We start from the raw sequence: 18,259 nt of genomic DNA on the forward strand, positions 1-18,259 counted from the left end.
AGTCATGCTCTCAGAACATTAAGAAAACTTTCCATAAAAACCTCAAGAAAACATTAGTAACATTCAATGAACATTCTAAGAATGCAATTACAAAACAAATACCCTCCATTCTCAGCATCAAAAAAACTCTATCTATCTTGTTAAGTGTGTTCAGGTGTGTTGGCTGCACCCATTAATATCACAACCGGTAGTGATTGGGGGTCCCATAAGGCGGTGCACAATTGGCCCAGCGTCGTCTGGGTTTGGCCGGTGTTGGCCATCATTGTAAATAAGAATTTGTTCTTAACTGACTTGCCGAGTTAACTTCTTCGATATAGGGGGCGCTCTTTTAATTTTTAATAAAAAAACGTTCCCGTTTTAAATAAGATATTTTGTCATGAAAAGATGCTCGACTATGCATATAATTGACAGCTTTGGAAAGAAAACACTGTGACGTTTCCAAAACTGCAAAGATATTATCTGTGAGTGCCACAGAACTGATGCTACAGGCGAAACCAAGATGAAATTTCAAACAGGAAATGCCCCAGATTTTGAAGGCGCTGTGTTCCAATGTCTCCTTATATGGCTGTGAATGCGCCAGGAATGAGCCTACACTTTCTGTCGTTTCCCCAAGGTGTCTGCAGCATTGTGACGTATTTGTAGGCATATCATTGACCATAAGAGACTACATTTACCAGGTGCCCGCTTGGTGTCCTATTGCGTAATCTTATTATTGCGTAATCTCCAGCTGTGTGTATTTTTCCATTTGCTTCAGAGGAGAAACCCAACTGCCACGAATGATTTATCATCGAATAGATATGTGAAAAATACCTTGAGGATTGATTCTAAACAACGTTTGCCATGTTTCTGTCGATATTATGGAGTTAATTTTGAAAAAAGTTTGGCATTGTAATGACTGAATTTTCGTTTTTTTTTTCTTAGCCAAACGTGATGAACAAAACGGAGCGATTTCTCCTACACAAATAATCTTTTTGGAAAAAATGAACATTTGCTATCTAACTGAGAGTCTCCTCATTGAAAACATCTGAAGTTCTTCAAAGGTAAATTATTTTATTTGAATGCTTTTCTTGTTTTTGTGAAAATGTTGCCTGCTGAATGCTAGGCTTAATGCTATGCTAGCTATCAATAATCTTACACAAATGCTTGTGTAGCTATGGTTGAAAAGCATATTTTGAAAATCTGAGATGACAGTGTTGTTAACAAAAGGCTAAGCTTGTGAGTGAATATATTTATTTCATTTCATTTGCGATTTTCATGAATAGTTAAGGTTGCGTTATGGTAATGAGCTTGAGGCTATAATTACGCTCCCGGATACGGGATTGCTCGACGCAAGAAGTTAAATAATATGTTTTTTTTAAAAGTAAATAAAAAATATCTATTGGCTACACCTGATCTGAAAGAGTGCTTGTTTCCTTTGAAATTGGGTCTGTTTGAATAGACTAAAATGTGCAGTTTTGCACAAGTTAAAAAAGTTAAAAAAACACTGCACACTAACTCAATCCTGGTGGTGCAGTGGGATGGATTCCATGTATAGAGAACAGAAGATCATAGGTTTGAATCTCAGTGATGCTGTGCTAATATAAAAATGACTTGTGTTTGCATGATTAATGCCTAAGCAAATGAATGTATATGTGTGATTTGAGTTCAAAACATTTAACTTAAGCTAAAAGTCTTATTGAAACCTTACCATTACCTTCAAATATTTTATCATTTCCGTTCTCAGAATGTTCAGAATGTCTCAGAATGTTAATAAAACCTCCCAGGAACACTTTAATGGAACCATAGAAAAACATTCTCAGAACCTCCCTGCAACCAAAAACGTTCCTTCCCACAACTTCCAAGGAACCAAATGTGCTAGCTGGGATGAAACTGAATGTCTAGAATTAGAAAAATATTAAAACTTGTAAAAGTTGACCCAATTCTTAATATTCGTCACTGACAAACACTACTGGAAGTAACATGTCTGGGACCAGCTTGCCTGGGGACAAGTCTGGGACCAGTCCCACAGAACATACTGGATGTCACAGGTCTGGGAACAGTTTCACTGTGTAAAGTCCCTCAGATCATGGATGTTACAGGTCTGGGAACAGTTTGACTGTGTAAAGTCCCTCGGATCATGGATGTTAAAGGTCTGGGAACAGTTTGACTGTGTAAAGTCCCTCGGATCATGGATGTTAAAGGTCTGGGAGCAGTTTCACTGTGTAAAGTCCCTCGGAAAATACTGGATGTCACAGGCAATGAGCTCTAAAGCAAAGTCTCACAACTCAATTGTTAGTTGAAAACTGTTTTCATCCCCTCGCAAAATATAGAATGTGTAGATAATTGGACAAGGCTTTAACTCCTCTAGCTCCACAATGAGATAGGGTGCAGGCCAGGCAGCAGGCTGTTAGCCAGCCTGCCAGCATAGTGGAGTCTGCCACTAGCTCAGTCAGTGTAGTCAGCTCAGCTACCCCCATTGAGACAGTGTCTGTGCCTCGATCTAGGTTGGGCAAAACTAAACATGGCGGTGTTCGCCTTAGCAATATCACTTAGAATAAAGACCTCCTCCATTCCTGTCATTATTGAAAGAGATTGTGATTCCTCACATCTCAAAATAGGGCTACTTAATGTTAGATCCCTCACTCCCAAAGCAGTTATAGTCAATGAACTAATCACTGATCATAATCTTGATGTGATTGGCCTGACTGAAACATGGCTTAAGCCTGATTAATTGACTGTGTTAAATGAGGCCTCACCTCCTGGTTACACTAGTGATCATATCCCCCGAGAATCCCGCAAAAGCGGAGGTGATGCTAACATTTACGACAGCAAATTTCAATTTACAAAAAAAAAGAAGATTTTTTTCATCTTTTGAGCATCTAGTCATGAGATCAATGCAGCCTACTCAATCACATTTTGTAGCTACTTTCTGCAGGCCTCCTGGGCTGTATGCTCACTGACTTCCCTGAATTCCTAACGAATCTTGTAGACATGGCAGACAATATTCACATTTTTGGTGACTTAAATATTCACATGGAAAGTCCACAGACTCACTCCAAAATACTTTCAGAGCCATTGTCGACTCAGTGGGTTTTGTCCAACATGTCTCTGGACCTACTCATTGCCACAGTCATTCTCTGGACCTAGTTTTGTCCCATGGAATAAATGTTGTGGATCTTAATGTTTTTCCTCATAATCCTGGACTATCAGCCCACCATCTTATTACGTTTGCAACCACAACAAATAATCTGCTCAGACCCCAACCAAGGATAATCAAAATCCGTGCTATAAATTCTCAGACAACCCTAAGATGCCTAGATTCCCTTCCAGACTCCTTCCACCTACCCAAGGACATCAGAGAACAAAAATCAGTTAAACACCTAACTGAGGAACTCAATTTAACCTTGCGCAATACCCTAGATGCAGTTGCACCCCTAAAAACAAAAAACATTTGCCACAAGAAACTAGCTCCCTGGAAAATCCTGAGCCCTGGAGCAAGCTTCCAGAAAATTGTAACGGAAATGGCGCTCCACCAAACTGGAAGTCTTCCGACTAGCTTGGAAAGACAATATCGTGTAATATCAAAGAGCCCCCAATGCTGCTCAAGCTTCCTACTTTTCCAACCTAACTGAGGAGAAAAAGAACAATCCAAAATTAACTAAAAAGCAGAATTCCACAAGAGAGGATGGCTTTCACTTCAGCCGTGATGAATTCATGAACTTCTTCGATGAAATGATCATGACCGTTAAACAAATTACGGACTGTGAATCTGTGTGTTTCTCCAAATCTCCACTGTCCTGAGTCTGCACAGAACTGCCAGGAACTAGGATCAATGGAGAAAAGAGTCCTGGCCTCTAAACCTTCAAGCTGGATACTGGACCCTATTCCAACTAAACTACTGAAAGAGCTACTTCTTCAGTGACCACAGAGAGTCAGGACACCCGTTTAACATCCCATCTGAAAGACAGCACCCTACACAATGGAATGCCCCTAATCACTGCCCTGGGGCATTGAGATATTCTTTTTTTAGACCAGAGGAAAGGGTGCCTCGTACTGGCCCTCCAACACCACTTCCAGCAGCATCTGGTCTCCCATCCAGGACCAATCCTGCTTAGCTTCAGAAGCAGGCCAGCAGTGGGATGCAGGGTGGTATGCTCCCTATAATTCTCTCTCTCTCTCTCCCTCTCTCCTTTCCCTCCCAGAGGACCTGATTCCTAGGTCCATGCCTCGGGACTACCTGGCCTGATGACTCCTGGCTGTCCCCAGTCCACCTGGTCGCGCTGCTGCTCCAGTTTCAACTCTTCTGACTGTGGCTATGGAACCCTAACCTGTTCACCGGAAGTGCTACTTTTCGAAACTGCTGTTTTTGACTCTCTCTCGCTCGCACCTACTGTCTCAACCTCTGAATGCTCGGCTATGAAAAGCCAACTGACATTTACTCCTGAGGTACTGACCTGTTGCACACTCAACAACCACTGGGATTATTATTTGACCCTGCTGGTCATCTATGAATGTTTGAACATCTTGAAGAACAATCTGGCCTTAATGACCATATACTCTTATAATCTCCACCCAGCACAGCCAGAAGAGGACTGGCCACCCCTCAGAGCCTGATTCCTCTCTAGTTTTCTTCCTTGGTTCCTGCCTTTCTAGGGAGTTTTTCCTAGCCACCGTGCTTCTACACCTGCATTGCTTGCTTTTTGGGATTTTAGGCTGGGTTTCTGTGCAGCACTTTGCGACATCATCTGATGTAAAAAGGGATTTATAAATACATTTGATTGATTGAATGAGGTCTGGGACCAGTTTGACTGTGTAAAGTCCCTCAGAACATACTGGATGTCACAGAACTGGGACCAGTTTGATTGCGTAAAGTCCCTCAGAACATAACGGACGAGTGCCGGTTGTCAATAACATGATTTGGGCTGTTACTGTACTGTACCTCATAACCTCTGGGGCCGGGAGGGCCGGTAGGACCGGACATTCCCGAGGGGCCTTGTTCACCCTAGAAACAAGACAGACACCACAAACGTTACACAATGACCTCTGGGTTGAAAGACACAGGTTTACATCTCCCATAATGGATTACCATTTGTTTGATTGATTGATTCTGAAAATCCAAATATGAACAATATATTATATTAGCCTACTATTTGATAAAACCAATCACTCGACAAAGTCTAATTAAGGTTTTCTCTTTTATCTGTCTGAATACAGACTTTAGAATTGTAGGTCAGTTAAAATCAGTTAAGTTCAAAGTGGTTCTATAGAAAACTCACAGGAACTCCAGGCAGGCCAGGCAGACCTGGATCTCCTATCTGTCCGAAACGTTCAGATCTGATGATGTCACCTGGGTCTCCCTGTAGAGGAGGTTAAAGCGGAACCCATCACACATTGGGGTCGTATTCATTAGTGTACTCCGTAGCACGTATTAAATACACTGTTGTTTCCGAGTGAATTATATGAGCCAGTACTTAATCTAAAAGAGGACAACAGTTTGCCGGGGCAAATACAGTAGTTACCTTTTGTCCTGGAAAACCAGGTGGACCCTGAAGAGGAGGGAGACGAGAAAAAAGGGATACATTTTAAAGTGTCAGAGACTTTCTCAGAGAGACATGAGAGAGACGACACTGTGTGTTGGGTGTAAGGTACTCACCAATCGACCCTCCAGTCCGGGGAAGCCTGGACTTCCTGGGAATCCTCGCTCACCCTGAGATGAGATAGAATTCAAGCTGCAATACAGTATGTGACTTTTTGGGCAACCTGACCAAATTCATATAGAAATATCAAATCAAATCAAATCAAATTTGATCAAATCAAATCATATGAGTAATAGATATGGCATTCTCATCGAAAAAACAAGTCCAAGCAGCGGTAGATATGTTCTATGTGTGCTATTTCTATGTTTCCCTGTTCTTAAGTTTTGTTTTTGCATCTTTTACTTTGGGTTTTGTACACCCGCTTCAAACAGCTGAAAATACAATATTATTGTTTAAGGAAAATATATTTCACAGCAGTTTAGATGTTACAATGATTCTCTCATCAATGACTGCTTGTTTTGTGAAATAAATTGAAATTAAGCAAACTACTACAATTTTAGCAACCAGGAAATGGTGGAGCGATTTCTGCATATTGCACTCCAGCCCATGGTTACTTTTCCAATATGCTATATGCTTTGACTCAGTAGCCTTACAAGCGCAGATAATAGCAGAGTTCTGCCATCTAGTGGCCAGGAGTTATACAACATCACAGATAATCGCATAGTGCTGCCATCTAGTGGCCAGGTGTGATAGAACAGTTTCAGTCCAAATTCAATCTAACCCGAGTTCTCTAAGGACTCGACAGAGTCGTATCGCTTTCAGTCAGCTGTAAAAATAGTAACCCACCTTAGTCCCATTGCAGCCTGCAGTTCCTTTGGGGCCTGGGGGGCCATCCTGTCCCGGGAGACCCTGCAGGAGAACACAGACACAGAGACAACAGGAAGTCACACATCACACAGGAAGTGAGGTTATCTATCTATCTATGTGTACAACATAAATAACTGTTGTAAGACTACATTTGGACTCGTGTCAGTTCTATTCATTATATGTTCAATCTGCACCCTGGATGTCATGTGATGTTAAAAATAGCCAGTGATAGTTCAGCAAAGGTTCCACCGTCTCTCTACCAGAAGGGCTAGGCTATCTAGATAGGCTAGGCTACAGTTGAAGTCTGAAGATTACATAGGTTGTAGTCATTAAAACTCGTTTTTCAACCACTGCACAATTTTCTTGCTAAAAAACTATCGTTTTGGTAAGTCGGTTAGGACATTTTACTTTGTGCATGACACAAGTAGTTTTTCCAACAATTGTTAACAGACAGATTATTTCACTTATAATTCACTGTATCACAATTCCAGTGGGTCAGAGGTTTACATACAATAGGTTGACTGTGCCTTCAAACAGCTTGGAAAATTACAGAAAATTATGTCATGGCTTTAGAAGCTTCTGATAGGCTAATTGACATAATTTGAGTATATTGGAGCTGTACCTGTGGATGTATTTCAAGGTCAACCTTCAAACTCAGTGCCTCTTTGCTTGACATCATGGAAAAATCTAAATAAATCAGTCAAGACCTCAGAAAAACATTGTAGACCTCCACAAGTCTGGTTCATCCTTGGTAGCAATTTCCAAATGCCTGAAGGTACCACATTCATCTGTACAAACAATAGTAAGCAAGTATATTACACACCATGGGACCACGCAGCTGTCATACCGCTCAGGAAGGAGACGCGTTCTGTCTCCTAGCGATGAATTTACTTTGGTGCGAAAAGTGCAAATCAATCCCAGAACAACAGCAAAGGACCTTGTAAAGATGCTGGAGGAAACAGGTACAAAAGCATCTATATCCACAGTAAAACGAGTCCTATATCGGCATAACCTGAAAGGCCGCTCAGCAAGGAAGAAGCCACTGCTCCAAAACCGCCATAAAAAAAGCCAGGCTACGTTTTGCAACTGCACATGGGACAAAGATCGTACTTTTTGGAGAAATGTCCTCTGGTCTAATGAAACAAAAATAGAATTGTTTGGCCATAATGACCATTGTTATGTTTGGAGGAAAACGGGGGGGGGGGATCTTGCAAGCCGAAGAACACCATCCCAACCGTGAAGGATGGAGGTGGCAGCATCATGTTGTGGGGGTGCTTTGTGCTTTGCTGCAGGAGGGACTGATGCACTTCACAAAATGGATGGCATCATGAGGAGGCAAAATTATGTGGATATATTCAAGCAACATCAGTCAGGAAGTTAAAGCTTGGTCGCAAATGGGTCTTCCAAATGGACAATGACCCAAAGCATACTTCCAAAGTTGTGGCAAAATGGCTTAAGGACAACAAAGTCAAGGTATTGGAGTGGTAATCACAAAGCCCTGACCTCAGTCCCATAGAAAATGTGTGGGCAGAACTGAAAAAGTGTGTGCAAGCAAAGAGGCCTACAAACCTGACTCAGTTACACCAGCTCTGTCAGCAGGAATGGGCCAAAATTCACCCAACTTATTGTGGGAAGCTTGTGGAAGACTACCCAGAACGTTTGACCCAAGTTCAACAATTTAAAGGCAATGCTACCAAATACTAATTGAGTGTATGTAAACTTCTGACCCACTGGGAATGTGATGAAAGAAATAAAAGCTGAAATAAATCATTCTCTCTACTATTATTCTGACATTTCACATTCTTAAAATAAAGTGGTGATCCTAAATGACCTAAAACAGGGAATTTTTACCAGGATTAAATGTCAGGAATGGTGAGAGTTAAATGTATTTGGCTAAGGTGTATGTAAACTTCCAACTTCAACTGTATATAGTAAAATATGACAAATAAAAGCAGGAAACTCACTGGAATTCCTGGTGTTCCGGGGAATCCAGGCAGTCCGGGAGGTCCCTGTGGGAGTAACAAGGACAATGAATCAATAAGAGGCTGGTGAGGGGAGGACGGCTCATAATAATGAATAGAATGGAGTGAATGGAATGGTATCAAGTACATGGAAGTCAGGTGTTTGATGTGTTGAGACCATCCCATTTATTCCTTTCCAGCCATTACTATAAGCCCTTCCTCCCCAATTAAAGTGGCACCAGCCACCACTGATCAATAAAATACTTTGAGAAATGGTACATCATACACAGTGGTGTAGTGCAGCCCTCTCTCACTTTTTTTCAATTTGAGAATACACAGAGCTGGTAAAACTATTTCTGGAAAATATATTTTGATAAATTCTAAATAACTATATTTAATTACCACTAACATTCAATGAAAAACAAAATAATAAAAAATAATAATTGCTGATATTTAAAGCTGCCTAGAGGTAAATGATGATTTCTTCCCAGTCCTCTCTCTGACATTGGGGAGAATGAGAAAGAACTATGAGCTAGGTGTATGCACTGCACATAACTATGAGCTAGGTATATGCACTACAAAGAACTATGAGCTAGGTGTATGCACTGCACATAACTATGAGCTAGGTATATGCACTACAAAGAACTATGAGCTAGGTGTATGCACTGCAAAGAACTATGAGCTAGGTGTATGCACTGCAAAGAACTATGAGCTAGGTGTATGCACTACAAAGAACTATGAGCTAGGTGTATGCACTACAAAGAACTATGAGCTAGGTGTATGCACTGCAAAGAACTATGAGCTAGGTGTATGCACTACAAAGAACTATGAGCTAGGTGTATGCACTGCAAAGAACTATGAGCTAGGTGTATGCACTGCAAAGAACTATGAGCTAGGTGTATGCACTACAAAGAACTATGAGCTAGGTGTATGCACTGCAAAGAACTATGAGCTAGGTGTATGCACTGCAAAGAACTATGAGCTAGGTATATGCACTGCACATAACTATGAGCTAGGTGTATGCACTGAACTATGAGCTAGGTGTATGCACTGCACATAACTATGAGCTAGGTGTATGCACTACAAAGAACTATGAGCTAGGTATATGCACTACAAAGAACTATGAGCTAGGTATATGCACTACAAAGAACTATGAGCTAGGTATATGCACTGCAAAGAACTATGAGCTAGGTGTATGCACTGCAAAGAACTATGAGCTAGGTGTATGCACTGCAAAGAACTATGAGCTAGGTATATGCACTGCGAAGGCCCATCACAGGCTTGACCACTTTGGCCAATCAGAACATTAAAATAAAAACATCTAAATTCACCGTGTGTCTGCCTTGGTGTTCATAAAACTACACAGACCCCTCTTGGCTCAGAGCCATATGTGACCGCTACAGGGTTAAGGCGCCAAGGACTCACAAACCAGAGTGGTCACCACAAAGCCCAAAGAGCCTGACCCTCTCTGGGTGTTGCTGTAGTCCTGCTTGAGATAGTTAGCCTACATTGGCTATTGGTTGAGACCATTCTAGCTTGGTTTGTCAGGCTGGGAAAATGGAAACGTGAATTCGGCCAAATTGGAGGTAATAATGCATTTTGGTTATCGTTTATTTACATGTGTGAATACACCACACCAAAAGCTTGAATTTCTGACTGTTTTAAAAACGAATTCCTGCAATTTTTTATGGTCAATTGATTTGATAGCATGTTTAATCTATGCAAATACATTTTATGAATTGATAGTTCACCTCTGTTTTCTTTGATTCTGCAATAGGGAATATTGTAACCATGTGTTCAAGCTAATCAAAACAAAGTTGATTTATACATTGTGTAAGCTACACAATACAATGAAATGCCTAATTGCATTAAAGCTCTCCTCGCAAATAGTGCAACAATATTAAGCTATATGTATTTGTACTTACAATAAGCTGTAGCCTACAAATAGCTGTACCACGTAGTCGTAGGACTATTAGGATTTAGGCCTACTGCAAATGATTGTTGTTTGTTCCTGAACTGGCCGAATTGCAGTCCTTCTTCATCTATCCATCATTGCAAGATCTTGTCGCTGTTCTTTCAGCACCACGAAGTGTCTCCAATTGCTTAAAATGACATCTCATCCAGACCTGTTGCCTAATAGTCATACTTATCACTTACTATTCGTATTACAAGTGGACGACTATCACTTCCCACAATGGTGCTTGTTCAGGAAATGTAGATCAAAGATGAATCAATGTCTCGCAAGATCCCATAACGATGAATTAGTATTTTGCATAAAAGAACCGAATATAATAGCGTACATAGCACACTAAGCCTATAAAGATACTGTTACACCAAAAACACCCCCTAATTTCTAATTCTATTCTAGGATACGGTTAACTGAAGCGTAATAGTCTAATTCTTTCTTCTCATGTGGCCAAAACCCAACAGTGTGATCCACTAGGCAGGAGATATGCTTTGACTGAAACAAAATACAAGAAAAGCTACTAGTTTGTTAACACCATCCGCTCTGATTCACTGACGAAACAGTACTTCAAGAAGACCTGAACGCATATTCCCATCAAACTGATTGAGATCAATCAAATGGTTGGCAAGGAGTTGGGACGTTTCACCAGTAAAACGTGAATAACTATCAGTCACGATTGACAGTGATGATGGCCTATTTGGAGGTGCGGTAACCTATGCCTAACTTGGTGTTTGAGGGTATTCAAAATATACCATTTTCTTTAGACAATAGGTGTGGGCACAGGCAGACGACGCAACTGGAGGAAGCATTATATACATATTAATGAGATGCGATTCAATTGGCCACATCTGTCCGTACAAACTTTGATTGAGAAGATTATGACGTGATTTAAAAAAATAAATAATAATAAAGTGCGCTCCCTCACCTAAAAATAATGCTCTACACCACTGATCGTACATTCACATCAGAAACCAATAAGGCTACTTCCCGTTTGTCTTGGAGTGAAACGAGGACATCTGGTGGGCTAAGGTGAGTACTACACTCTAGAGAGGGCCATTTGACTGTGTACTGAACTGGTATATGGAGTGAGACGTGTGTGGGTCACGTCAGGTTACTCACTCTTATCCCTTTTGGACCTCCAGTCCCTGAAGGTCCGTCACTACCCTGAGAGAGAGAGAAGATGGGAGGGGGGTCATTTTCAAGTGTCTAAATTCACAGATATGGTCAGGTATGATGTTTCTCCTACAACAAGATCCAGGAATGACCTCCTACCTTCTCTCCCCTGCCACCGATTGGCCCCTCAGGTCCGGGGAACCCCGGTACACCCAGCTGACCCTGTAGTCCTGGTAACCCCCTTTCACCCTATGGAACACGGAACACAGAACACAGAACACAAAGTCATGACACCTCTTACAATGCATATTGCACACGGACAAAACAGTCATTACAAATCAGATCAGGAAATGATGTGTTATGGTTGTTTTGTACAGTAGGTTAGTGTGTGTGTGTGTGTATTTCACTCTCACCTTGACTCCTTTCACGCCACTGCAGTCACACCTTGATCCCGCTGCACATCCATGACATGCCTGTAGGATGGAAAGAAAGGGATGGAGAGGGAGTGAGGAGAAAGAGTGAGAGAGGGAGGAGAGGATCAGGATGGGGGGGAGAGAGAGATGGAGAGGGAGTGAGGAGAAAGATGAGAGGGAGGAGAGGATCAGGGGGGTAGAGAGAGAATGAGATGGAGAGGGAGTGAGGAGAAAGAGTGAGAGAGGGGGAGAGGATCAGGGGGGTAGAGAGAGAATGAGATGGAGAGGGAGTGAGGAGAAAGAGTGAGAGAGGGGAGATCAGGGGGGTAGAGAGAGAATGAGATGGAGAGGGAGTGAGGAGAAGAGTGAGAGAGGGAGGAGAGGATCAGGGGGGTAGAGAGAGAATGAGATGGAGAGGGAGTGAGGAGAAAGAGTGAGAGAGGGGAGGAGAGGATCAGGGGGGGTAGAGAGAGAATGAGATGGAGAGGGAGTGAGGAGAAAGAGTGAGAGAGGGAGGAGAGGATCAGGGGGGTAGAGAGAGAATGAGATGGAGAGGGAGTGAGGAGAAAGAGTGAGAGAGGGGGAGAGGATCAGGGAGGGATCAGGGGGTAGAGAGAGAATGAGATGGAGAGGGAGTGAGGAGAAAGAGTGAGAGAGGGAGGAGGGGGAGAGGATCAGGGGGGTAGAGAGAGAATGAGATGGAGAGGGAGTGAGGAGAAAGAGTGAGAGAGGGGGAGAGGATCAGGGGGGTAGAGAGAGAATGAGATGGAGAGGGAGGAGAAAGAGTGAGAGAGGGAGAGAGGAAGGGGGGTAGAGAGAGAATGAGATGGAGGGGGTGAGGAGAAAGAGTCAGGGGGGTCAGGGGGGTAGAGAGAATGAGATGGAGAGGGAGTGAGGAGAAAGAGTGAGAGAGGGAGGAGAGGATCAGGGGGGGGTAGAGAGAGAATGAGATGGAGAGGGAGTGAGGAGAAAGAGTGAGAGAGGGGGAGAGGATCAGGGGGGTAGAGAGAGAATGAGATGGAGAGGGAGTGAGGAGAAAGAGTGAGAGAGGGGGAGAGGATCAGGGGGGTAGAGAGAGAGATGAGATGGAGAGGGAGTGAGGAGAAAGAGTGAGAGAGGGGGAGAGGATGAGATGGAGGAGGGAGTGAGGAGAAAGAGTGAGAGAGGGGGAGAGGATCAGGGGGTAGAGAGAGAATGAGATGGAGAGGGAGTGAGGAGAAAGAGTGAGAGAGGGGGAGAGGATCAGGGGGGTAGAGAGAGAATGAGATGGAGAGGGAGTGAGGAGAAAGAGTGAGAGAGGGGGAGAGGATCAGGGGGTAGAGAGAGAATGAGATGGAGAGGGAGTGAGGAGAAAGAGTGAGAGAGGGGGAGAGGATCAGGGGGGTAGAGAGAGAAAAAGAGTGAGAGGAGAGGGAGGGGGGTGAGGAGAGATGGAGAGGGAGTGAGGAGAGGGAGGAGGGGAGGAGGATCAGGGGGGTAGAGAGAGAATGAGATGGAGAGGGAGTGAGGAGAAAGAGTGAGAGAGGGAGGAGAGGATCGGGGGTGGGGGGTAGAGAGAGAAAGAGAAAGCGAGAGAGAGTATATGTTAGACAGATGCTCATGTGTTTGTCATTTCTCAGACAGCTTAGTGTAGTAGAGGTCTATAACAGGGGTGGGCAACTCCAGTCCTCCAGGGACTGATTGGTGTCACTGTCTCTCCATCCCTACCAAACACAGCTGATTAATCACATTGCATTCTAAACTGAAGATACATAATTAGGTGATTATTGGAGTCAGATGTGTTAGCTGAGGCAAAACTGACACCACTCAGGCCCTGGAGGACTGGAACTGCCCAGAGGGTCTAGAGGGTAGGAGACTGCAGTACATAGTCTGAGCACAGGGTCTGAGGTGCAACACAGAGACAGTGATGATATATATATACACACACACACACACACACACACACACACACACACACACACACACACACACACACACACACACACACACACACACACACACACACACACACACACACACACACACACACACACACACACACACACACACACACACACACACACACACACACACACACACACACACACACACACACACACACACACACACACACACACACACACACACACACACACACACACACACACACACACACACACACTCACACACACACACACACACACACACACACACACACACACACACACACACACACACACACACACACACACACACACACACAACGTCCCCTACGGCAAAGTGTTGATAACTCAAGACCTGTGAAACACACCAACAACCCATGTTATTGTTAACATGACACAACACCACACTATATGACACAATACCCCTGTTAATGTGAACATTACACTATACTGTAATATACTACAAAATACAACCCTACACTTTACAGTGCATTGGGAAAGTATTCAGACACCTTGACTTTTTCCACATTTTGTTACATTACAGCCTTATTCATCTATATACACACAATACCCCATAATGACAAAGCAAATTTATAAAATAAAATAAACAGAAATATATCCCATTTACATAAGTATTCAGACCTTTTACTCAGTACTTTGTTGAAGCACCTTTGGCAGCGATTACAGCCTTGAGTCATCTTGGGTATGACGCTACAAGCTTGGCACACCTGTACTATACAACACCCCTGCTATTGTTAACACGACACTATACTACACTATACAACAGTACACTATACTGTACTATACTACACAACAGTACACTATACTGTACTATACTATACAACACCCATGCTATTGTTAACACAACACTATACTACTCTATACAACAGTACACTATACTGTACTACACTATACCATACCACACAACACTATACTACAATATACAACAGTACACTATACTGTACTATACTATACTACACTATACCATACCACATAATACTATAAAACACCCCTGTTATTGTTAACACAACACTATACTACAATATACAACAGTACACTATACTATACTATACCTCTGCTATTGTAAACACGACACTATACTACACTATACAACAGTACACTATACTGTACTATACTGCACTATACAACAGTACACTATACTGTGCTATACTACACTATACAACAGTACACTATACTGTACTATACTATACGTCACTCCTGTTATTGTTAACACGACACTATACTACATTATACTATACTACACTATACAACAGTACACTATACTATACTATACTTCACTCTTGTTATTGTTAACACGACACTATACAACAGTACACTATATTATACTATACTACACTATACAACACCCCTACTATTGTTAACACGACACTATACTACACAACAGTACACTATACTATACTACACTATACAACAGTACACAATACTATACTATACTATACTATATTTCACTCCTGTTATTGTTAACACAACACTATACCACAGTACACTATACTATACTATACCATACCACACAACACTATACTAGAATATACAACAGTACACTATACTATGCTACACTATACCATACCACACAATACTATACAACACCCCTGTTATTGTTAACACGGCACTATACTACACTATACAACATCACACTATACTATACTATACTACACTATACAACAGTACACTATACTGTGCTATACTATACTTCACTCCTGTTATTATTAACACGACACTATACTACACTATACAACAGTACACTATACTATACTATACTTCACTCCTGCTATCACAACACAACATGTCACAACACAACCCAACACGTCACAACACAACACTATACTGTGACATACTGTGACAACACATCACAACACAACATGTCACAACACAACACTATACTGTGACATACTGTGACAACACATCACAACACAACATGTCACAACACAACACTATACTGTGACATACTGTGACAACACATCACAACACAACATGTCACAACACATCACAACCCACAACACATCACAACATGTCACAACACAACACGTCACAACACAACACTATACTGTGACATACTGTGACAACACATCACAACACAACATGTCACAACATGTCACAACACATCACAACCCACAACACAACATGTCACATCACAACACAACATGTCACATGTTGCAATGTCACAACCCTGAACAGGCAAGTTAACACACTGTTCCTAGGCCGCCATTGGAAATAAGAATTTGTTCTTAACTGACTTGCCTAGTTAAATAAAGGTTAAAAAAAACAAAAAAACAATACAACATAATGTGTTAATTAACATGTGTTGTGTTGTGTTGTGTTGTGTTGTGTTGTGTTGTGTTGTGCACAACCCACAACATGTCACAACATAACATATCACAACATAATGTGACATGTGGTGTTGTGTCACACATCATGTCACAACCCACAACACAACATGTCACAACATAACATATCACGTCATGTTGTGTCATGTTGTGTCATGTTGTGACATGATGTGTTGTGGCATACTCTTGGCATTCCATCAACCAGCTTCACCTAGAATGCTTTTCCAATCATCTTGAAGGAGTTCCTACATATGCTGAGCACTTCTTGGGGGCTTTTCCATCAATCCTTCACAAAGATAATAGTACAAATAAAGAAAAACCCTTGAATGAGTAGGTGTGTCCAAACTTTTGACTGGTACTGTATGTGTGTTTGTATGTCTCTTCTACCCCCCCCCAACCTCTACCCCCCACACCCGCCCTCTCTACACCGTCTTTACCCCCCTCTCTCTCTCTTCCCCTCTCTAAGCCTCCTCTACCCCTCTACCCCCCCCTCTCTCTCTGGCCCCCTCCAACCCACTCTACTCCCCACAACACCACTGGGGCATGTAATCCAGTCAGGGGGGTCAGTAAGGAGAGGGGGTGAGGAGGGGGGAGACGAGGGGGAGAGGGGCTGACGGCAGTGAGGATTAGCGAGCTAGGCGAGCCTGGAATTCCCACAATCATCAAAGACTGATGATGATTACACACCTTTACCCAGCTCAGCTCCGCCTTGCCTTGAGACGCGCGCACACACACACACACACGCGCACACACACACACAGACACAGAGCCACATTAAGGCATACACACACGCATACACACAGACACACACACGCATGTCCATATGTCTGCAGAATGACACCTTTAACCACAGAATCTGAGAGATAGAATCCTTGACCTACCGACCCCAACCTTAACCACAAGTACTCAGAAATTCCTCCATACCTCATCCTCTCCTCTCACAGCAGCATCACATCCCAATGACTCATTGCCTCTGATCACAATACTCCCAGAAAACAGACAACCTAGACTGACAGCGCTGACAAAGCAGCCACCACTGTATGTATGATTTCTGTCAGAGCAGTATGAATGGCTGTGCCAAGGACAGCATCTGACCAATATCACAGTGCATGTATGTGTGTGTGTGTGTGTGTGTGTGTGTGTGTGTGTGTGTGTGTGTGTGTGTGTGTGTTGTGGATATAATATACACCGAATGGACAAAACATTAGGAACACCTGCTCTGTCCATGACATAAACTGACCAGGTGAATCCAGGTGAAATCTATGATCCCTTATTGATGTCACAGTGTAGATGAAGGGGAGGAGACAGGTTAAAGAAGCATTTTTAGGCCTTGAGACAGTTGAGACATGGATTGTGTGTGTGTGCTAATCAGAGGGTGAACGGGCAAGACAACAGATCAAAGTGTTTTTGAACAGTGTATGGTAGTAGGTGCCAGTCACACCGGTATGTGTTCAACAATTGCAACCTTGCTGGGTTTTTCACGCTCAATAGTTTCCCGTGTGTATCAAGAATGGTCCACCACCCAAAGGACACCCAACTGTGGGATGCATTGGAGTCAAGATGGACCAGAGTCCCCATCGAACGCTTTCGACACCTTGTAGAGTCCATGCCCCAACGAATTTGGGCTGTTCTGAGGGAAAAAAGGGTGCAACTCAGCGTTTGGTATACTCAGTGTGACTAACTTTGACACGGTTTGACGTTTAAAGCTTCAAGGTTCTACCAAGAGAAGGAAGTCCAAAAATAACGTTTTCCTTTAGAAAATCCTCTACTCGTGTCCCTACTGTGTCCTAAATGGCACACTACTCCCTATATAGTGAACTACTAATCCCTATATAGTGCACTAAGGAGTGTTTAGGGAATCGGGTGCCATGTGGGACGAAGACTAGGTCTGAAGCATTAGAAAATTGGGGTTAAAAATACAACACAAGAAAACGTACCGTTCCCATCTCTACTGAATGTCTGTGTGTATCTCTCCTTTGTCTAGGGTTGCAAAATTCCCCAACTTTCCCAAAATTTCTAGGTTTTTCCAAAATCCCATTTGGAAGATTCCTGGAATCAGCAGGAAAAAGCAGAACATCCACGAGTCCTCCAAACAGGATATCTGGAGTATCTGAGAATTTTGAGAAGGTTGCAAGAATTTTGCAACCTTATACAAC

The 18,259-nt window shown here is 42.6% G+C and overlaps 1 protein-coding gene across 1 annotated transcript in view; it reads right to left on the reverse strand.

The window, feature by feature from the left end:
- LOC112237840 (collagen alpha-5(IV) chain-like) overlaps nucleotides 1-18,259 on the reverse strand; it is a 113,822-nt gene that overhangs the window by 42,330 nt on the left and 53,233 nt on the right. Inside the window, exons 2-10 of the mRNA XM_042328134.1 lie at nucleotides 11,837-11,896; nucleotides 11,583-11,672; nucleotides 11,430-11,474; nucleotides 8,348-8,392; nucleotides 6,363-6,425; nucleotides 5,633-5,686; nucleotides 5,499-5,525; nucleotides 5,256-5,336; nucleotides 4,919-4,981 (exon numbers count right to left, since the gene is read on the reverse strand). Of these exons, the coding sequence (XP_042184068.1) occupies nucleotides 4,919-4,981; nucleotides 5,256-5,336; nucleotides 5,499-5,525; nucleotides 5,633-5,686; nucleotides 6,363-6,425; nucleotides 8,348-8,392; nucleotides 11,430-11,474; nucleotides 11,583-11,672; nucleotides 11,837-11,896 (528 nt within the window). The remainder of the gene's footprint in view (nucleotides 1-4,918; nucleotides 4,982-5,255; nucleotides 5,337-5,498; nucleotides 5,526-5,632; nucleotides 5,687-6,362; nucleotides 6,426-8,347; nucleotides 8,393-11,429; nucleotides 11,475-11,582; nucleotides 11,673-11,836; nucleotides 11,897-18,259) is intronic.

This window comes from Oncorhynchus tshawytscha, linkage group LG10 (assembly GCF_018296145.1).
Source record: "Oncorhynchus tshawytscha isolate Ot180627B linkage group LG10, Otsh_v2.0, whole genome shotgun sequence".
Classification (NCBI taxonomy): Eukaryota; Metazoa; Chordata; class Actinopteri; order Salmoniformes; family Salmonidae; genus Oncorhynchus; species Oncorhynchus tshawytscha.